The sequence below is a fragment of the Corapipo altera genome, unplaced genomic scaffold (assembly GCF_003945725.1).
Source record: "Corapipo altera isolate COAL_440 unplaced genomic scaffold, ASM394572v1 44, whole genome shotgun sequence".
Classification (NCBI taxonomy): Eukaryota; Metazoa; Chordata; class Aves; order Passeriformes; family Pipridae; genus Corapipo; species Corapipo altera.
In genome coordinates, this window is record NW_020884880.1 from 2,330,473 (window position 1) to 2,353,407 (window position 22,935).

At 37.9% G+C, this 22,935-nt stretch overlaps 1 protein-coding gene across 4 annotated transcripts in view; it reads left to right on the plus strand.

The window, feature by feature from the left end:
* The first annotated feature begins 36 nt into the window (after positions 1-36).
* The window catches only part of VPS50 (VPS50, EARP/GARPII complex subunit), a 79,246-nt gene continuing 56,347 nt past the window's right edge, over positions 37-22,935 (plus strand). For all 4 annotated transcript variants that reach the window (XM_027639296.1, XM_027639298.1, XM_027639297.1 and 1 more), the window contains exons 1-9: positions 37-166; positions 1,924-1,992; positions 10,919-11,041; positions 11,635-11,706; positions 16,027-16,080; positions 19,041-19,111; positions 19,524-19,641; positions 19,732-19,767; positions 22,239-22,321. In XM_027639296.1, coding sequence (XP_027495097.1) covers positions 134-166; positions 1,924-1,992; positions 10,919-11,041; positions 11,635-11,706; positions 16,027-16,080; positions 19,041-19,111; positions 19,524-19,641; positions 19,732-19,767; positions 22,239-22,321 — 659 coding nt within the window. In that variant the 5' untranslated portion in view covers positions 37-133. The remainder of the gene's footprint in view (positions 167-1,923; positions 1,993-10,918; positions 11,042-11,634; positions 11,707-16,026; positions 16,081-19,040; positions 19,112-19,523; positions 19,642-19,731; positions 19,768-22,238; positions 22,322-22,935) is intronic.

The window sequence follows — 22,935 nt, forward strand, 5'->3', positions numbered from 1 at the left end:
GCGCCGCCGCCGCAGAACTACCGGTCCCAGGGAGCCGCGGGCGGGCGCGGTCAGGTGGCGCCCAACATGGCTGCGCCGTGCCCCGGCGCCGCGCGGGGCCGCTGAGCGCTGTCGGGGGGGCGGCGGGGCCATCATGCAGAAGATCAAGTCGCTGATGACCCGCCAGGTGAGCGGTTCTTCTAAGGGGGGTTTCTCCGCGGGAGTCCCGGGCTCTCCGAGGGCCGCCGTGCCCGGGGCCCCTGGAGGGCCAGCGAGGCGCCGGCATCGCCCTCTGCCCGGCTGCCCGGGGAAGGAGGGCGCGGGGCGTGTGAGGTCTCTCTCGGGGCACAGACATCCACCTTGTTTTTCTCTTTACACCGAGAAATGGAAGCGTGCGCAGGTGCCAGCGCGTAGCTGTGTCACACCAGACTAATCGGTGTTGGAGATGACAGGGCCGGCCTGTGTCAGATTCCCTTGTTGACATGTAATTTTGTAGCGCTGGGCTGTGTTTCGGTAGCGTGGCTTTGTCTGACAGCAAACGCTTTCGGTCCGAAGGTAGGCGAGGCTGTGGAGGTGCCGGGGACGTATTTGGGTGGGCACATATTGAATGTGTGCCAGAGCACTCGGTGTGTGTCTGTCACTGCATTGCTGTGTTCCAGTTGTACCAGTGGTCTTTAGGATTATATAGATCTAAGCCTACATTTGGACCGGTATTTCTAAGGTTGAGAGCCTTTTTAAAGAAGTGTATCAGCAGAACATTTGATAATTCATGTATATGAGATACATCTGAAATGAAGCCTGTTTGTCCATGTGTCTAGACTGGAGAACTTGTGTAACCTATCACATCAAATATTCTAGATAGTTACAGAAAATGATGAGAAAGTCAGAAACTTTTCTTTTTTAAACTATGTCCTCAGAGTCATAATGCTTATGCAGGAGGCAGGGCTTAAAAATGAATACTGGCACAGAAATGGAATTTGCAAAATAATCTTCTGTTTCCCTTCAGTATAGGGGTACTTGATGAGTTTACAGCTTGACTAAGAAAAATAGTGGGAAGTCTGCCCAGTGTGGAGATGTGGTCTGAAAATAATGTGGCTTGAACAATTTTCAGTCCTTGGAAAGGATAAAGTTCCATTTAGCATTTGATAAGTGAAACTTTTCATTGCTTCTGGAGATAAGCTGCTAGTACTGCTGATTTTTGAGAGGATATGTGAAGGATTTTGTGTGAAGTACAAGAAGCTGCAGCAGTTGCTTTGTTTATTCCTTACCTTGAATTTCTGATGCATAGAGGTGAGTCGTCTTTGATGGTGGTAACTGGAAAGGGAGCATGTTTTGAAATGATGCACAATGAAATCTGAGAATCAAAACCAAAATGAAGAGGTTTTGCATTTTGGGAAGATGAGGCAATTGTAAAATATAGTAGTTACAAAGTGATGTACAACACTTTAGCATTGTCCTTTTCAAAGGACAAATACAAAACTTTTCTCATTGTAAACTCATATAGTAATTTTGCAGAGGTCCTTTTGTTTCAAAGAAATATAGATACCTAGAACCTGAAAGGGGCTTGCAAAAAAAACTGTTGGCATCAACTGCAGGAGTACTTAAGGTTTTTGGACACACATTCATTTTAAAATTTAAAGTAATGTCTGGAAGTTGAGAGGAGGATGTAACTGAACTTTATTGAAGAGAACGTTAGTAAACTGCATTGAAAAGGTGCATAGTGCAGCATAAAGTTGGAAATGCTTAGATGTTTGAGGAGCATAATTTATAGACCAATGGTCTTGCTTAAATGTTTCTAGAATGAGGTCTTAGCCTTCCAGCCACATCAGAGTATTTGTCAAAGGACCTACAGGTATCTGTTCAACATCAGGTAAGACTTGTGCAGTTTGATTGCAAGATATGTAAAGTAATCAATCATAACTGATTATGAAAATTCTCTTAAAGGGTCTAAGAAGTCCTCAGGAGAGTGTTAATGACCTCAGCCCTGTTGAAAGCTTTCGGATTCCTACTAAGGTATGATACAACATCCCTCCACTCCCATGTCCTTAGTTTTTATTTTTTCATTTTATAGTTTGATGACACTTAGTTGTGTCTTTTTTTTATTAAACACAAGGTTTGCTGTTGTTCTTTTTGAGAGTTTTGTTTCTTGCTGAAAATATTTTATTTTATGAAAGAACTAAGAGCTGTGAGACAAACCTGTTCACCAACTCTGAATGAACTTGCATGAAAATTTCTTTCTTGAAACTTTTGAGTTTTCACTGGATGCTGATCTTAATATTATCTAGGTTTCTTGCTGGAGTGAATTAAAAAAAAAGGAGAAAGGAAAATGCCTTTTTTAATATTTACTTTGGAAAGTAGATACTGTATGGTAGCCTGTATAGTTCTGGTCTTGATATTTAGCCTCTTCATGGTTTTGGTGCTGTAAGTATATTTTGTAGTGTCATGGTTTTGATCTTCAGCATATATAGTTAACCTCATGTTCTATTTTAAAAGTTGTATCTTTATAATAATAATAGCTTTTGGCATTTTGTGAGTCTCAATACTTAACTAATGGCAGCTCACTCTCATCTCACAAGTCATACTGAATAACTTGTGTGTCAGGGAACAATTACCACAATATTTGACCGTTCCTTATACCCTTTTGATCTGAGTGGATGATTCACAAGACTTCTGTGGATTTATTCTATTATTCTCCCCTAATCTGGGCTTTGCCTTTAACCAGTAAGATTTAAGTCACTGACTCGAATTTGGATGGCCATTTTACAATAAAAAAACAACCCAAAAGACTGCTTGTGTTTCTTTGCCTCTATATAAATACTGTGTAATATGGTGCTAATGCTGAGGCCAACCAGAAAATCAGCATTACGGTATATTTAAAAAATCAAGTAAGAATCTCTGAATTGGTGCGTGACACTATTAAACAGTGGCCAATATATTGATATCAAAGAGCAAAAGTATTCAGTTGCAGCGATGTTGAAAGAGCTGTCTCATCTCCATGGCTTAGATTTCAGAATTGCAGATTCTTGCCACACACACACACACACTGAGCATCCAGTTTCAAACTGTGTTTTTAACAAAGTTGACTCTTCATGTAAAAGTAGATGAAGGGTATCTTGGCTAGATTTCTGTTCTGTAACAGTTTGATGTTACGTGTCTGGTAAATCTAAGCTGTGTATCAACCAAATCAAATACTTCTCAATAATTTGTATTTTTTTAACACATTTATGTCAAACATAAGCAATGTGAAAAAATTATCTGCATCTGTCCTGCAAACAGAAATCTGGGCCTGAAAAACCTAGATTGCATCAACATTGGAACTTTTAATCTGATTACTTTTTTTTTTTAGTTGATAGAATTAAAGTGTTATTCTCTCCTGTGCCACAGAATAAAGCTTTTATATTTTTCAATCTTTTAATATTTAGGGTAGATTTAGATTAGATGTTAGGAAGAAATTCTTTATTGTGAGGGTGGTGAGGCACTGGAACAGGTTGCCTAGAGAAGTTGTGGATGCCCCAACCGTGGTGGTGTTTAAGGTCAGGTCGGATGAGGCCCTGAGCAACCTGACCTAGTGAAAGGTGTTAGGGGAGTTATAACTAGATGATCTCTATGGTTCCTTCCAACGCAAACCACTTTGTAATTCTATAATTGTGGTTTTTTCCTTCAAAAATGTTTTAAGTGACTAGTTCTCAAAATAACAACTATATTCAGAATATACATTCTATATTTGGAATATATTCAGAGTTGCTTTTACCTCCTCAAAAAGCTGTATTGAATGAAACTCTTATAAATTTGAGTGGTTATTTGATTATCTGTATGATGCTCTTAGTCATGTGGTTTATATTCAGGTAGTACTACGAGGAGCTGGGAATTGGACTTGATGATTCTTATGCATCCCTTCCAACTTGAGCCTTTCTATGATTCTAAGAGTATGATGAATAAAACTACTGTGTTTTGATCAGTTTAACTTCTGGCTAGGGTCCCAAGCCATTTGTCACAGTAACTTTACTTCCAGCCCATTTCTTTAAGAGGAATGATTTACATTGTCATGCCTCCTCAGCTTTGTTAAAGCCTTTATTGTAGGATTTTACTTTTCAGGTGATGAGACATCAGATGAGGCGCAGTAATATGTTTCTTGTCACTGGGAGCATAGATTCAGATATGCTGAAAACAGGAATTTTGAGGGCTGGGGAGAGGGAGATGTTGCCTCTGTTTCTGGTATGAGTAACTGCCAAGGAGGTTAGGTTTCAGTACTGCACAGAAATTGAAAGTCATCGAGCTTTTGGATATTGGTATTTATTTTGATCTAAAGCTGTATTCAGTGCCCTGGCAATGTACTGATGTCACAAAACAGAATTGCATTATAATTATAGGATCAAGCAGCTTTGCCGGATATAATCTAATGCCTCTCAATAATTATTGTATTTTAATGGACAGGTTTGGTAAAGAGAATTCACTTTTGAATGCAAAAGTAAAGACTTAGGAAAAGGTGCAGATTTTTAAAGGCAATGAGTAAAAGCATAACTTTGTACTGTTTCAAGCTGCTACTTGAACACAAATGTTGTTCTTTGCTGCCCTGTTTTTATAACTGTTTTTGTTTATATCTTGAATCATGAAAGTCTCAAGATGTTTGATGACAGAATGGTTATGATGCTGCACTTTCATCATCACACTTCCACATTCGGTTTCATATCTCCAGATTTATTTAGGGCAAGTGTTACTGAAAGCTTCAAAAAACTGTGTTAAAGCTATGGAGGGGTATACAGAGTGAAAGGCTGCAGGGCCAGCATGAATTACTGGAAAAAGCAGAAGCCATTGATAGATCATGTTGACTCTGGGAACAAACCCATGTTTTTGAGATGAGGGACTGTCACACTAGTTTGGAGGTCAAATGGGAAATATGGAGCACAGGAAGAAGAACATATTGACAAGTCATCTCTTGATTGCAAATCCAGCAAAATTCCTTAGAGTGTTGATGTCTGAAGGTTGTTAGTTTGCTGACTGCTTGCTGGCCAGCATGTTCAATGATGATTGTGCTTCTCAATTTTTTATTTTTAAGGAATGAAATTATTTGGTTCCTGGGTATTTTACTGAGTGAATGCACTCACATTAACCAGTGTTCCAATAAGTTCTGCAACTATCTTGAAAAATTTCAATTTGCTTCCATCACATGAAGCCAAATCACTAGCAAAGTTGCTTTACTCTATGTTCCAATACAGACTCATACAGCCAACTCAGAGAAGTATGTGTATAATAGTAATTGTATCATAGTAAGATGTAAGTGTATAATAGTTTAAGTCTGTGTTAGTGTCTGCAGAGCAATCAAATCTGAACTGCTGGGCTGGATATAACAGGTTGACCAGAGAAGCTGTGGATGCCCCATCCCTGAAGGTGCTCAAGGCCAGACTGGACAGGGCTCTGAGCAACTCAGTCTAGTGAAAGGTGGATTGGAATTAGATGGTCTCTAAGGTCCTTTCCAATCCAAACCATTCTATGATTCTGTGATGATTCTATGATATCTAGAAGAGAAAGCTGTTTGCAGAAAGACTTAATATCTTTTTTGTCTGAGATACCTTACCTCACTGGTATGCCTTGATTGCCCTGGCAAATGGTAATTCTTTTTGAACCATTCTGGAATTGTCAGCTCTGTTGTTTTCCAAGCTGATAACAGTTTTGTTTAGCAGATTCTGTCACAAAAGGGTGAGATAGGTATTTTCTATGCTTTAATTCAAGTGTGTGGGGTTAATGATGAGTTGACTTTGAATTAGATTATGTTTATTTTGATGATAATCAGCTCATACACAATATACAACTGTTATTTGACTTTGTGGCTTATGGTGGTAAACAACACCAAAAGTTTATTTTTTAATGCTTTTCCTATAGATATAGAAGAATGGCTTTGTTAGTCTGTGTGGGCTTCTATTTCCCCAGCAGTAGGTGAGTGCTTCAAAGGTGCATTAAGTGGTGGTGTGGCTAATAGCTGTTCTATAGATCAGCTTTGTTGTTCTCTTAATCAGGAGAGCTGTTTTCACAGTTTGTTTTGGTTTAGTGAGAGCTTTTTAATAAGTACTCTCTATACATACTGAAGGAGGAAAGAGCAAAAGAAAGTTCTGGGCTTTTTGCATCAAAGATAGGGAATACCTTAAACTTCCCTTTGGGACTGCCTTCCTGCATGTGGGGGAAAGTGGGCAAGAAGAAGGGAGGGAAAACGAAGTGAGTTTATGGATATAGTTATATATACATTATAGAACACATATTTTATGTCTATCTATTTGTATATAGATAAAATTAAACGATTTGGTTTATGTATATATGTATATAAATACTTTTTTATATTTTTTAATTTTGTAGTGGTAGGATGTAGCAGTATACCTGCTGATTGAATCTGTTGAGCAGAGCCCTCATCCTGGTATTTAGGATTAGCTTTTAACAGAAGTATTATTCCTGTTCAAAATGGAAGGATATAAATCTACACCATATTCATTGGTGTGTTTTTGTTTCATGACAAAGAGAAGGAGGCTGTGTCCAAATGAGTATATCACAGATTTGGCTCCTGGCACTCTCTGGGTAGAGGTACATAGGCTGTTTCTGAACTTCAGCTTCTAATTAGATTAGAATTTTTTTTTTTTAATCTGAGTAGTATCAGTTACCTTTTTTCAATGTCTTCACTTCCCAAGTCTTTTAGTTGATAGTAACTGGAATACAGAAGGTGTTTGCTTCAACTCCCTACCAGTAATACTTCATTCAACAGAGCAATATTGGTTTTGCTGTTACAGGCAGCACAGAATACAAGGAGAGTGGGAGTGTGACGCACTGGGAAATAGCTGGGTAGTCATCTAAAACTTGCTGAACTGCATTTCAGATGAGTCTGCAATGAGATGACTCTTCTGAAATATATTTCAAGGAATTGCCACAGGCTCCTAGATGGTAAACTTTTATTTCTGTGCAACAGGAAGGCAAAATTATGTGAGAAGTGTGTGGATGCAAGCACTGTGTTTTACTTAGCAATGGCTTCTTCAAGTATATAAAGCAATCAAACTGATAGGGTTTTTCTTTTTTCTTTCCCTTCCTAGAAGCTGTCTTTCACTGATCTATTTAGGGAGCATTATGAAGACATCTGCTGCTGAGGGTTGCACTGATGGCAACCTGACAGGATAAATTGTATTTCCATGAAAGTATGATCCAAAGTACTGGGGGGAAAAAGAAAAGCACAGTTGGCTTCACAAGTGACACAAGTTTTACTCAGGAGGTGAAGCCTCTTGCTGAAGAAAACTTTGGAAAAAGGAGTAGCCCATGACACAGCTTCTTAGATGGCTGTTGGCCCTTTATTGCTTGGAGAGATCCAACTGCTGAACGTGTGTATTAACCTGGGCAGGTGGATTAAAGTGACTACTGTAGGATCCACCTTGCCAATATGCTGCTCTTCTTCATCTCCTATACATCTAATTGATTCAGTTTAGCAATGGCAAAGGCCTCTGCATGATTGTTATCATATGATTCCCTCTGTTGCAATTTTTTAAATTCAGAATAGCACTTGGAATTGCTGAATTAACATAAAATTTACTATCAAGTATGTTTTAATGATGACTTTTTTTAAAGGCAGATACTTAAGTGGCAATAGTTAACGGTTTTGAGGTGAAAAAATGCCTTGAGGGATTCAATAGCACTTCCTTCTCTCCCTCTGCAAAGTGTGTGAGTACAAGCTCCACATTGCTAAATCTGGCCTTTGCTGAGGCCCCTGAAACTGTGGGCTTATTTATATATAGCAAAATTGTTTTGTATATCTAATTGAAGGGATGATGAAAATTGAATGTCAGCAAATAAACTGTAGCCAACGGTGGTTGCATCCTTCAGTGGTGAGTGAATACATTGGCCTTCAGCATATTATTCTTTGAAACTAGTGGAGTGTAATGTATTGGAAGGTGCAGGTTATCATGGCATAAAGTCTGGTGGCAGATAGTGTAATTTATATGGGAGCTAAAGCTTATCCTGGAGAGTTATCTCATTAGACTGCTTTTCTAAAAAAATATACAATATAATGAAAAACCTTGTCCATTTAAAAAATATTTTCCTGAGTAGTATGTTGGCAAGAAACACAGAGGTGAATGGTCTTTCTGAGGCAGGATAAAATGCTTTCTTAGCCATTTTCCTAGTCACATCAACATCAGCTTTATGTTTGTTTTGGAAACTGTGGTGTTCTATGACAGCAAGAAGGTCATTGATAAGGCTTCATTGAAATCCTAATATTAAAAGCACGCCTCCAATTCATTACCACATGGCTCCAAATCCAGAATATGTGTCCACAGATGTCAGTTACCTTGACCTATGCATTAACATATTATTTCACCAATATGACAAGATATCAGTGGTGCAGATTTTAAATGATCTTGAGGATTTCTCCTTGGGTTTAGTTTTTCATCTTTTTTCTGTTAGCAAACAGCAATGCAGGAACTTGTAGGCAAATATCAGATGATAAACTGGATTTGCAGTGGTTCAGTGGACCCTGTTTCCTGTCTTGGATAATTTTTAATTTTAGTTTCATATAGCTAAAACTAAATGTACTGTAAGATGTGAAGCTGATTTATAGAGGGATGTACAGTATAAAGCTATGATTTGTTAAAGAGCCCAGAGGGAAATAATTTTTGTTTGTTTTAAGGGACAGGAATGCATATGGTTAGTTAATAGCTTCATTGCTTTCTAAATTAAATTAATGCAAAAGTGGTATGGCGTTGAGTCTGAATGTGTGTGTCCTCTGCCAATCCGTGCGCCCTCATGTGAGGGAAACTTCAAACCATAGATTAAAAAAGTTGAAACAGACTCTAAAAGGACTATTTGTCAAAAATCTTTTTGCTCTCATCCCTAACCAGCCCTCCTCTCCTCTGCTTCTCGTGATCTTGGTAAAGCTGAAACAAGACGTGGAAAGGTGTCACTGCTGGGTGAATTGTGTGGCTGGCGCTGAAGGGACAGTCCTGGCTGCCTGGAGTCCTGCCTGTCTCTTGGGTGCCGGTGTGGAGCTGCAGGCGCTTCCTGCAAACTTGTGTTGGCACCTTCTGCTGTTCAGTGGCAGGAGCTGACCCAGCCCTTGCTTTCGTCTCGGCAAGACGCTGTTGCGGCTCGTGGCACTTGGGAGGCGCTCGCTAAGAGCGGGACCACACTCCAAAAGCGTCTTTAAGAGTTTGCCTAAAAAAGGGCATCAGTTTCCTTTGATATTGTTATTTATTGTTGTTATAGATGTAGCTATTGATCTGTATTATTTCCTTGTTTCTCTCGGCCTGTTGGTGCAGTCCATGCCCTCCCTCGTTCACCTGCTGCCGGTGCGTGCTGTTGGTAGATGGGTCGCTGCGTTCACCTGCTCTGGTGGCAGTGACTGCATCAGGCATTTCAGAGGAGATCAGAGGCGCCTGGGGCCGCCCGGAAGAGAAAGAAGGTGGTTCCGAGGGCTTTTCTCCGAGTTACCCGCTGCCCCATCGCGGCTCGAAGACTCCTTCCAGCTGCGGCCTCGCCCGCGGCCCAGCTGGTGGCGCCCGAGCACCGCCCGCTCCTTCAGCCTCGGTTGTGGCCGCTCGGGATCACGAAATCCACTGGAAATCTTTTTTTCTGTGTATCAGAGCCGCTGCTTTTCGTCTGCCCCCCTTTTCTTTATTCTTCTTTCCTTTTTTCTTTTCTTCGCCTCTCTCTTCTTTTCCGGTCAGAGGTATTTCAGAGGAGCAGCGGCTCCTTCTGATGCTCTTCCAAACCGTACACCCCTTGGCTGCCTCCAACTCTGTAGAAAAACAGCACCTTGCTTGCATTAAAAGTGTCACTTTGCTTCGTAACATGTACACGTTGACCTTCTTTCAGCTGATGTACAAAAGAAGCAGTTAGTGGTTGTTTAGTCAATTAATCTAAAATCTGATGTCTCTAGCTAGTGAAATAAGCCCTTGAGCTCTTGGTGATGAAAATACAGGCACTTTGTCCCTGTAACAGCCTGACACTGTTGGGAGGCTTAGGGTCATTATGGGACTCTTCAGTCTTCTGGATTGGTTCACCACAGTTTAATTCCAATATCAAGCAATTTGGTCCGTTTTATCTTTATTTTTGATGGAAGAATATCCTAGCACTTCTCCCTTTAGAGTGTCTGATGAAGGATTTTTCATTCCTTTGGTGGGAACAACATCTGGGACAGGATAAGTATTAGTTGCAATGTCCAGTACAGCAAGGGGGAGTCTCTGTTCTTGGTTTGCTAACCACTGGTACCAGCTGAGTCATTGAGAAGACGGAGGAGAGATCATGACAGCAAGGAGGGGAATGCCTACCTCTTGAATATTAGCTTTCAGAAAGCTGACAGCACATCTCTGCTTAGACCACTGTGCTAAAATCTGAAAGCTGTTAATATTGTGCAAAGAAGGCAGGTCTGTTCTGGGTTTACCTGTAGAAAATTCAAGTATTTAATGACATGACTTTTATTTCAGTGAATTGTGAGTGCTGACTTGGAAAGTTATACATTTGTAGTGTCACTGTCTACCTTACGTTTGCAAAGAGGATTCTTCTGATTTTAAAAAGTCAGGTTTTATTTGTTTAGGTTTTGCTGTTTTGCTTTGTTTTGTTTTTGTCCTTCTGAGAAATAGCCTGCCAGTTTATTTTTAGTTTATTATGAGAATTTCTAAACTTCGGGGGGAAAAATCCATGGACTCAACATGCATTTGTGCCATAAATGTATTGATGAAGAAGTGTTTAAATGAGCTGCAACGTTGAAATCTGTTCTATATTTTTTGAAATGTTTTAGGTATCTTGCTGTCCCTAATGGGAAGAACAAGCCACAGCATACTCATCTTTCTGTTTTTTGCCCTTGCTTCTTGTACTAATGTTGTAAATGGCTTTTGAAAGATTTTTTATTTGTTAAAATATTGTTTTTGTGAGGGTGTGTTATTACATTATGGAAATCGTTTTTTGTTTTGTGCAGGAGGAGTTCAGAGAACTACATGAAGAACCAACTGATCCTCAGGCACAGCAGGAAATAATTAACAGCATTGAAGAAGTTTATTTTTCCAATGATTCCTTTGATATTGTGAAGTATGAGTTAGAGGTAAGCTTTTCTCTGCTTAAGAGAAAAGACAGCAGCATAACAAAAAATGAAGATCAAAAATATGCTTATTTCAATGAGCTATTTTTTGTTTTGTTTCTTATATCTTGCATTAATATGAAACTGTACTACTCTCCTACATCATGTTGCAGTTCTAGTGTATAGTATTGGTGCAGTCTCTTTTAATGTGGTAGCATTAGTATCAGCTGTGCTAACAGACACTTCATAATTCAAACTATAGTGAAAAAGCCAAAATGTTCAGGAAAAAAAAAGTCGTGTTCTATATTTTGGGTATTTTTTTTTAGCAAACTAACTGAGACATAATAATTTCCTTGTTGGGGGTTGTGTGTATATATATATATGGCTTAAAATTAAGTAACTTTGATGTAATTATGAAGCAGTTATGATAATACATTGTATATCTTACCATTAATTGATTTCAGTATCCATCATTTGAAATAATGGATTAATTCTGCAAATTAGATTGCAAAATCAGTAAGAATGTTTCTTTAACGAAATTGATTGCTTAGTTAATACTACATGTGATTTAACATCCTTTAATTTCTCACTGAATTTAATTTATTGTTTATATGCAGAGGCTTCCTCCAGTACTTAGTCTTCAAGAATTGGAAGAGTACAGAGACAAATTAAAACAACAACAGGCTGCTGTAAGTAAACTTGTTTCTTCTGTACCCTCACACAATTTGCATATTGTCTATAAGTCTAGCAAGAAGTGTAACTGAAAAAGTTTTGGTTTCTTAAACGCTTTAGATATTATGCAATTTTAAAATAATATTATATTGTGTGCCTTTATAGTGGAAAAGCATCACTACCTCATATAATCGTATGAAATCATGGAAGTAAGTCTTATTGACAAGTATAGTAACGAGCAAATGTGCTAACTATTTCCTTAGAAACTTGATTTTCTGAATGTTCATCTTTTCATGTCTATTACCAGAAAGGTCATGTTCAACACGGCGCTGAATGGTGCAGTAGTATCTCTCTTTTTGCGGGGTTTCTAGCAATGTAAGACGTAAAATGTTTTGAAAACTGTCTCCTTGGAGATGCTGTTTTCTATTACTTTTCTTTTGCCAATTTGTTAAATGTCCACAAGACTTTCTAGTGAATACTGGTACAGAGTTATTACATAATAAACTGAATGAAATGTTATGAGTAGTCGAAGGTGAGAAGTCGAAGCTGCAGTTTTTGAAAGGTACTTGTTATATTCCTGGCTTTTTTATTTTCTATTCATACATTAGTTGTTGTTCCATTGCTCTTTTAAGATGAATAATATGGTGCAGGAAACAAATGTATTAACTGTGGCATTTGGAGAGTATCTGCAAGTAAAATAAAAGCAGTAGTCCTAATTCATGTCTTTAAATGAAAGAAATGTATAGAAGGGGAATGTTGCATTGTTAACAATACACAGAGGACAAGTGCCTTCTGCCTAAGGCTGCTTCCCCCAGAATATACATATGAAATTATGTGAAGTACTAGTGAGAAGTTGAGGAAATGAATGAATATTCCAATATCCCATATTTCTCACCAAGAGCTATAAGAAAAGAAGTTATGAGTGGTAGGTTTTTGTTTTATTTGTATTTTTCTTTTTTTAAGTTTAAGGGAACATCTGATGATTACCTTGTTTTGAAAGGAAATGCTCTCGAGACTGAGACAACTTCACTGAGACATTCTGAATAACCCTAATGTGTGTTATCAATGTCTTGGCCATTTTTGCTTTCAGGATGGGAACTGGTTGCAGCTGGGGGAATAGTTTCAGGGCTTGGCTGCTGCTGAAATATTTGAACTGGAAAGTGCATGCAACTAATGAATAATAGGGGTGAGAACTGAACACAAGGTTTCTAGTAAATATCACCCAGATGTGTCTTTCTTTTAGAATAAACAGGTAAAAGCCAAGACTTTTGACAAGAAACATGTGCCCGGTTCTTTCCTACCATCTCCCCAGTCAGGATTGGGCCTTTCTTGTTTGTTCTTTAATCTAGTCAAAATGTGTTTCTGCTATAGGAAGGAATTGGTTGTTTTCTTCCTTAGGCATGTGCCAAGGTGCTAAAGTTTCTTATATGCTGTATTTCATGTCCTTGTGTCATATTTCCAGGTGGAGTGTGAGAGGCTGTTGCATGTTTTCTTCTTCTGTCTCAATTATTGTCCATTTATCTTGTGATAGGTCATTTAGATTACTGTCTGCCTTAAAGGAGCTTAGTGTCCTCTGTGGAAGACAGAATGTTGTATGTTGTTAGTTCAGTCCTAAAAATATTTTAATCGTGATTTGAATAAATTATTAGGTAGAGGACTCAAGAAGTCTGTTGACATATCACACAATACCTCTGCTTTTGAAAAAGACTAAATACTGCCTTTTTCACTTCAGTGTCTGTACCTATAGGTAGCATAGGAATTTACAATGGTGGTTTAGAGATAATACCAACTTCTAAACTTCTCTTATACAAAGCACTCATATGAGTGTGAATTACAGATACTAGAGCTCTAATCTTCCACTTCTCACTGACTGTTACCATCTGCGTTTGCACAGCTGATCTTGGACATGCCTTTATTTTTAGAGTCACTATAGACTCTGTATTTTCTCTAGTTTACTCATTGGTTTTTCATTCCACTGGATGGATTCCAGCTCACTCAACTTTTTTTAGTGTATGTGTCATGACAACTTTAATTTGTAATCACCTTACTATGGACAACTTGTATTAGAAGGCTTCTTGAGTTGTATGTCTGCTAGACTTCATTTTAATTAGTAGGCTAATATCCTCAGCTGTGTTGGTTTTTCTTCAGGAGACAAAATATTTTTTACTGATGGGATTAGGAAAGAGACAATTGTTTGGTCCTCTCCGAAAATGTTGTTGGCATGCCTTGATAACCGTGGTGGTCACATTTGTTGCTAGCAACTGCAATTCAGGATTCCAAGAGTTAACAGAGCACAACTGTATCTCTTATTCACTTGTACTGCTTTAACAGTGAAGAATCAAACTGTTAGATTTGTACTAGAGCAATGCATAACCAGCAGGTATATCCATGTCCTGAAGTTTCTTACAGGTACAGGGCTAGAATGAAGAACATGTTGGAAAAGGGAGGAAAAATTTCACAGGGCATAGACTGTGCAGTGAACAAAACTTCTTAAGAGCCCAAAGGTCACGTAGGCTTGTGTGGCATTTGGCCTGATAACATCCTTTCCTGACCACACCCCACTCTGGAGTGGTTCTTTTGCTGTCCTGCAAGAGGAACATTTTCTTAATTATAGAACTACTGAGAGGTTTTAAGAACCAGCAAGAAGTTTTAAAATTGCTTTGTGATTCTGACCTGCTTTTAATATGGAAGGAAGAAAGCATAGCTAGGTATAGCTTTTCCAGATTGCTAGCTGATGATATTGGAATACTTTGAAGACCATTTGTATGCAAATGTTCTTCCAGAGGATGGGAATTTACTTAGTGGAGCCGGTAGAAGTTTGTTACAGGAATGCTTATGGAAGATCCCAACTCCGTGCTATGTTTGACTAAGCAGGCAGGTGTAGAAAAACCTCATTGTCTCTCTTTGCCAGTAGTGTACTGTGGGCTGGCTGTCAGCCAGTTTTATTTTATTTTTGTTTCTGGGAGTATTGTACCCTGAGAAGAATATATAACAATACCAATAATTTCTTTGTCATGTTTGAAACCATTTCTTCTTAAATATTTGTAGTCCCTTCTGAAAAACAAAACAAAACACAGTGTTCTCAAGCTTGCATTTATAAGACTGTTAGTGATGTATTTCTTTTTAAGCTTCTGTGTTTGTGCACAAGAGGTTGATTAAGGTAGCAATACCTTTTTTTAAAATTCAGTACAGACAGCAGCTCTCAGTACCATTCCACTTACTGTTACTTCAGAACAATGAGGAAAATTTTAAAATATGCATATTCTGTGTGCTAAAGAAAGGGTATAATGTGCACAGGGTGAATATTCATTTTGACACAGATTTAATTTAATACAATCTCAGTCTTTATGGCTGTCTTAGATCTCCGTCTATCATGGTTTAACTCCAGCTGGCAATGAAGTACCTTGCAGCCACTCACTCATTTCCCCACCAGTGGGATGGAGGGGAGAATGGGAGGAGAAAACTCACGGGTTGAGGTAAAGGTAGATAATGCAAAAAAAAATAGCTGAAAAGTAGGTAAAGCTAAAGCATGTGAAGCAAAACAAGGAATTAATTCACTGCTTCCTATGGGCAGGGAGATGTTCAGCCATCTTTAGTAAAGCAGGGCTCTATTACATGTAACAGTTATTTGGGAAGACAGGTGCCATCACTCTGAGTATCCTTCCCTTCCTTCCTCTCCCTCCAGCTTTACATGCTGAGCATGTCACCGTATGGTCACGTAGAGGTCATCGTATTGACCCTATGTCCCTTAGGTCAATTGGGATCAGCTATCCCAGCTATAATCCCTTCCAACAAATTGTGCACACCCTGCCCGCTCACTGGTGAGGTGGTACGAGTAGAAGAGGCCTTGATTCTGTGCAAGCACTGCTCAGCTAGGACACCTCTGTGTTATCAGCACTGTTTTCAGTGCAAGTCCAAAACAACCCCATATTACTACTATAGAGAAAATTAACTCCAGCCCAGCCCAAACCAGCACACCTTGGTAGATGGTTAACTTAAATTCGTACTCTAGTAGTAGGATGAGCAGAATATACTTGCAGTGTGCCGAATTATTTATATACTCTAGCATGTTCCTTAACAAGCAGAGAGTTAAGGGATTAATTTAAAAATGCCCACTAATCCCTAGATGAAACTGCGAACATTTTTCTTACCTTGCTTCTAAGGAAAACTGATCATAATTTTTATGATTTTTTTATGTTGTTGTCGAATATTTATTAAGAAACTTCAAAAATGCAGAAGTAAATGATAGAGAAGCACAAACTTGTAGAACTTTAGTATGGGGATGACCTACTTAATTGAGATTGCTATGTATTACATGGAATGTTCTTCTTTTCAAGGTATCTAAAAAAGTTGCAGACTTGATCCTTGAGAAACAGCCTGCATATGTTGAGGTAAGAAGACTAACAGTTACTTTTTAAGAGTAAACTGCTCAATTTTGTGATGTTATAATGCTGCACTGGTTTCATTGGGGATTAAATATAGTCATCTGTTAGTAGGGATGCTAATGCCTGGTTGGAACCAGGCATGCTAAACCTCTATAGTGAAAAGAACCAAGGGCATATTGAGTTGGAATTCCTTAGGATGATAAATGTTTTGGCATATGGTCAGTTTTAAGAAGGCTTTCTGAAAACAGGAATTCACAAGCTTGATTAATACCTTTAGTGGACTTGGAATAGGAGCTGCTTTAGTGCCTATGCTTAGGAACAGTTTCACTGATCTCAGGCAGTTGCGAGAAGAAAGCATGTAAGAGAAGACTGAGCTGGAAATAGAGTTTCACCATGTCAGAGATCTCTTAAACGCAAAACAAAGCAAAACTGCTTTAGCTACTTGCAGTAGAATATTGGCATGACTTCTCTCCTTCCTCCCAAAACATATTTGCAACAGCTGTCATAATGATTCTCTAAAATGAAGATGTTTTTTCCTACTCATTTATTCTTCATACTGTTCCTATAACATGTGGTCAGCACTGCCTGATTTTATGTGATTGTTTCAGGAAACAATATGGAGAATTCTGCAAAGTGGAAAATAGTGATTGTTATCAAGTTAGTCTGAGAATTATCGTGTGATGAATAGTTCTGTGGATGTACAGCACCTTTTGTCACCATTGTCATACCAGTGATTATGGCAATTCACAATTTGGTCAAGAAGCTGTAAAGAGTGTGGGAGAGCAATGATGGCTTGTACTTCTGAATGTGTAACCCATGGTAGATGTCATGGAGCTGCAGTTATTTTCCTCTTTCATCCTGAGGGCACAACATCCTCTTCTCCTCGCTTGTGCTTATGGCCCGTGCATCCAGCCTTACTGACCCTACCATCTGTGCTCTGGCATTTCACTGGCTGAAAGAAGGAGTGCTGCTGTTTAGAGATAAATGTGGGGGATTGGGCACTGCTTGGGTCATCTCCTGCAATAGCTGGTGGAAGAAAAAAGCTGTAATAGTAATATTGTTTCAGTTTTAGTTAAAGGAGTGAGGTGGGAGGCTATTGCAGAAAGAGGCTGGTAAGTGCTACAGTGGTTGACACTTTGTAAGATAGTGTAGAAGGGGGTAATTGCGTGGTATAAAAACCTTCTGGTGTTATTGCACTGTCAGGCGTGTTTGAAATTGATACTTTTGAGTGAGTGCTGCTTTTCTGAATCCAGCAGCTTCACTTTGAAAACCTCTTCTCTCTGAATAACAGTACTGCGGCAAATGTGCTGCTTGCATTTTGCTGTGTAATGTTAATGTTCTTATTACAGCAACATCTTAGTAAGGTGCACATGTTTTATATCAAGAAGTGCTTTCAGATGTTCCAATGGAACAGTTAAAAATCCATTGTGCCACTAGGAATCTTTTAAAAACTTTTTTTAAGTGCATATTTGCCTGATTAAGTCAATAATGGCATCTCCAGTTCAGTGTCCAATTACAGTAGCAGGTCATTAGAAGAATAAAAAATACAGTTGACTGTCTCCTGGACACATTTTAACTGTGCAGAGTAAAGTTTAGGGATATCATGATTTGCACCCCATTTCTAGTATGAAATACTTGTCTAACAGGCGCTACTATGGGCTAACAGAGGCACAGCGCAGACACAGGGCAATGGATTTATAGTTTTCCCTTCTCCTTGAAAGGAAAGGCATGCTTTAGGAACAAACAGCGGGTAGAAGATTGTCTTTGAGAAGAGAAAAAATTTATTCAGCCCTAAATACTGGGCAGAAGACTCTCTCTGGGGACCTTTAGGCCGCACTTTTTCCTTGTGCCTCTTTATCCAGTCACATTCAAAGGAGAGATTTTATAGAATCTTTGCAAGAGGCAACACTGGAGTTGCTCCTTATTGTATGTGTTTCCTCATGAAAAAGGAAATAAAAGCCTTTTGAATAACTCTCATATTTTCAAAGTATGTTTTTAGTAGGTATTGAGGAAAGGAATCGTTGAATTTGGTTTCTTAAGATATTTTGCATATCAGCAACTAAGCTGTCATTTTTACAAAAGCAACGTTGATAACATAAAGGAGCTGATTTTGGTGAAAGGTGCAGCTCAGTGATTTGGAGACTGACCAGGAGCTGATTTGGAACTGAACTAAACTTTGAACTTGTTTTTGCTTGTCATATCTTTAGAATTAGTTTGATTTTCAAAGTGAAAAGTCTCCCTTCCCCTCATGGAAAGAACTTGATATGTTTTGAAATGATGAACAGAATTTAAAAAAAAATTATAATTTTCTGTAGTGTGGGGAAAGCATTCACTTTTCTACCGTACTGTTCCTAACAAAAGAAATCCTAATAGTTAGGATTACACTAGGCACTTCACTGAGTCAAAAATCAAGCTAAAATCAGGTCACCTCTGCTGAAGAGTTTTCAGCTGAAATTCAACAGGATACAATTAACATTCATTATGAAGTGACATCTATTAAACTGGTAGAACACAAGTGCTTCTAAACAAGAAAATGCTGTGTGAAACATGATTTTTTTGTTTGTTTTGTTTTGCTGCTCTCTGGCATATTAATTATGCCTGTCCCTGTGTTTCTGTCCCTGAAGCTTTGATCATTCTGTTGTGATGCACTAATGGTTTAGAGATTTTTAGGCTAAATGTATAATATATAAGTATAGAGGGTCCCACTGCAATGGAAATGGATTTCAAATATCTAACTCCAAAAGAGAGTTGTATTTTAAAAGATAGTTTTCATTAATGTTACATTGCAATGCTTAGCATATATAAAATGATACATAAAATGAAACATAAAATGAAACAAATAATATATACAGCAACTCTACAAGGTCTTTATAACATCTCAAGAGAAATCTACTAATCACTAGTCTTTATTGGTGTGTAGCACAACGTTAAATCGTATATTTATTCAACCTATTGTCTCTCTGTAGGAACTTGAACGTGTTACATCATTGCAGACTGGCCTTCAGTTAGCAGCTGTTATTTGCACAAATGGAAGAAGGTATCTTGCTTAAGTAACTGCAGAGATTGAAAGGGGAGAAAAGTATTTAAGAAGAAATCTGTACACCCAGGAAGTTTGCTTGCTGATGATATTTCCATATTATGTACTGAATGCTATTAGCAGTAGTAGTTAAGGATACTAAAATGATTGCAAACTCTTGCTCTCACTTTTACCATTGAGGGTTCTCTTGAAAACAGGAAGGTTTTGAGATACACCACTGATCCACAGACAAATGCAGAAGGGAGGATGTACCTTCTTAGTAGTCTGTTGATATCTCATTTTCTGAGTTTCCTTAAAAATGCTGATGATCTTATTTTCTAGCATGTATTTTGATGGACATGTTAGAATTGATTAGAAGTAAGTTTCATTTTCTGAATTTGTTGAAGATTATGTTAATTTGTAACTTTTGCAGACACCTGAATATAGCAAAGGAAGGCTTCACACAAACTAGTTTGGGGCTTCTTGCAAATCAGAGGAAGCGACAGTTGCTTATTGGACTGCTAAAGTCTTTGAGAACAATAAAAACACTGGTATGTATAGTTATTTTTTTCAGTGGGAAGTATTTTTCTTATTTTCTGTGTAGTTATTGTTCTTTGTTTTTTGGTTTTTTTTTTTTGTAGCAAAGAACTGATGTGCGTTTGAGTGAGATGTTGGAGGTAAGTCCCTGCTGGACTGGTTAAATTTGAAGCTATTCTAAGTCTACTTTTGTCTCTTCCCTTCCTCTTGCAAACAGGCTGTGGCTGTGTGTGCATGGGATGAAATTCTATTTTTATTCTTTTTTTTTAAATGTTGTGCAAAAAACTTCATATCCAATTAGATAGCCCCTCTGCCAGGAGGGAGTATTTTTTGTAAAAACCTTAATCCTGCCTTTAGATCTGAGGCTTGAGTTAGTTCAGTAAAAATGCTTCACTTCCCCTCTGCCCTCAACTTATACTTCTTTTCTGGCCTTAGCTTGATAGTTGGGAAGAACAGAAGGTGAGATTTAGCTGACTGTTGATATGCTGTGTCTCGATAAAGTACTTCTACTGGTATATTACTGTACAAATTTATAGAGGGGCTGTAAATTATTTTTGTTCTATTAGTAAAATAATATTTTATTTGTAAGTGTAGTAGCTTCTCTCCTTATTCATTGGGTTGGCTTTTTAGTAGTCACTCGTAGAAAACATTGCAGCATGCAGCTCATGACACTGAAAATTCTGATACTCTTGTATATACTGCCTAAAAATGCAGTAGATACTGCACAGAGTGAAATAGATCCTGTCTTAAGGTGATTAATTGTGTGAAAGAAAATTCAGAATTTTATTGACAACTATGTTTTAATCATAGTACATGTATTTGCAGCTAATACTGGATGGAATGTCATGATGATAATCCTTAGTTAGTAAATTTGGAAGTTGAATCTTAATGGTTGTAACTGTTAAGATTCTTTGAGTTTAATTCCATCTAGAGTAAATCCCCTTGTGTCAGCAAACTTTCTTATTCTGTACCAAGCAGGGATGTACTCATTTTCAGGCAGTGTAAATGTTGCCTTCTGCTCATTAAGCCCTGTACAATGATTAGCTTTTAATTTCTGTGCTGTATTTTGTCATACAGGAAATCAGCTGTCTACTAGTAGGAGTTGTCTTGAGACAGAGGTGTGGGTGTTGCATTCACACACAGACTCTGATATCTGATTATCGTAATCCGTCAGTGATATTTAAGGGCTGGAACTGCTGTTTCTAGCTGAGTGCAGTTTTAAAGCTGTGCTCAGTGTGTACTCCCAATAAGTTATCCCAGATATTGACCAGTTTATTGTTATTACTCCAAGAAGTTAGTAATGGAATATGCACGAGAGCTATTAGTAGCCATTCACAGAAGAGGATTTGGAAAGGGTTCCCAATTGAAAAAGGCTAGAAATGAAGCTACAGTAGCTTATAGCGTTGAGCTGCATCTGGCATACATTAGTAATATATCTTATGCAAACAGGCTTTCTGATTTGAGCTCTGTTAGACTTAATGGAGCAAATACCAGGTTTACAATGGAGAAAGATGCAAAGACCTGTAAATGCAGCAATCATTTTAGACCAATGTACTGTTCTGTTTTCATCTAAATGGATAATGTATTTGGATTTTTTTGTGTATTTTTTTTTAGCTAAACTTGATCTGCATTAGAACACTGCTGTTAAAACCAATTTCATTTCAGAACCTCCTTTATGATAATAGCTGAATATAAATTGCCGCTGCGTTTCTACTCTTCAGTCAATGACTGAAATGCCAGTAACAGCTTTGTATTTGAGCTCTCTAAAGCACATATTATAGCTGATGTAATTATGACAAAAAAGGGAAGCTCTTAACTATTAAAGAGGGTTTTCCTTTCTCTAAGGCTCTTTCTGGTCTCCTGTCTAATAAAATACAAAAATAGTAGATATATCCAAGACACTGTCCATGTTCTGATGGCAAGATCCTGGGGTTTTATATTTTTGTGTCTGTGGGTTTTTTTGGTTTTGTCCTGACATCTTCATATATTTCCTGATTCATCTGTCTACCTGTTAGATATTCTTTTTACAAATTAGGACAACGTGCCCATATTTTTATTCTAAAGTATGTTCTTTTTGCCCTGAGGCCTTGTGTGGTCTGAGGCCACTTGTATTTAAATTAATTTCTAATAACCTATAGAATGTGTCAATTTAAATAGTGTTTATTTGGGCATAATGTTAGAAGTGTCTTCCTTGTCTCTTTTTAGGTTTTGTAACCTAAGCCTGCCAGTGTCTGAACTTACCTCTTTCCATGCTCATGAATAGATCATACTGTATTAACAAAGGTTGGAAAGATGTTTAACTGAGAAGATGTTAGTTGTTCTGTAATAAAAATTTCTGATGTATTTTTTATGAATGGAAAAGGAAACAATACAGCAAGTTATTTGCATAAGGTAATGTAATAGATAGTGTTTCAGACGTTGCATGTCTGTTTCAAATTCCAAACTACTTGCACATTAAGTGCTGCAGTAGACCCTCACTCTTTTCTTTTAACTTTACTGTATAGACATTAGGCAAAATATTTTATTCTTAATGTTAATTTGTAAGCATGCAAGCAAAAATGAGTGTTGTACTGTTGCTTCAAATGAGCTTTCAACTGTATTTTATCATAAGGAAGAGGATTATCCAGGAGCTATTCAGCTGTGCTTAGAATGCCAGAAAGCTGCCAGCACTTTCAAACACTACAGTTGTATAAGGTAAGGTAACATAGTGCAGATTTTAGCTTCTGTATGATTTTATTTGTAAATTGTATAGAATCATAGAATCAACTGGGTTGGAAAAGACCTCCGAGATCATCAAGTCCAACCCTTGATCCAACAGCACTGTGGTTACTAGACCATGGCACTAAGTGCCACATCCAGTCTCAATGTATGAAACAGTGACCATTAATTCTTCTTCTCTAAAGAAAGTTTGATGGAAATGTTATTTTCTTCTTAGAAAAGTAAAATTGAGTAAATTATAAAAATATAAGTATCCACTGTAATTTCCCGCTTTCTGGTACCACTACTAACCAGTCTTCACAATCATAACACTGTATAATCTGTGTTTGGACTATATCATTGTTTTGTAACTGTTGTAATATGTTGGCAGGTAAAGTTTCAACTAAGACTGAATTATAACTGTGCTACAACATGCAGCCTAGGGATACCTGAGCTGATTTTTTAATAAGCAAGTTTATATTCTGGAATTAATTTACCTACAGCAAGATGCCTCTGGAGGATAACCTACCCTGATTCTTGGCAATGAAATTAGCAAGTGCAGAATTTCATGCTGACATGAAGAAATTGCTTTCAGAACTGGAACTAATCCA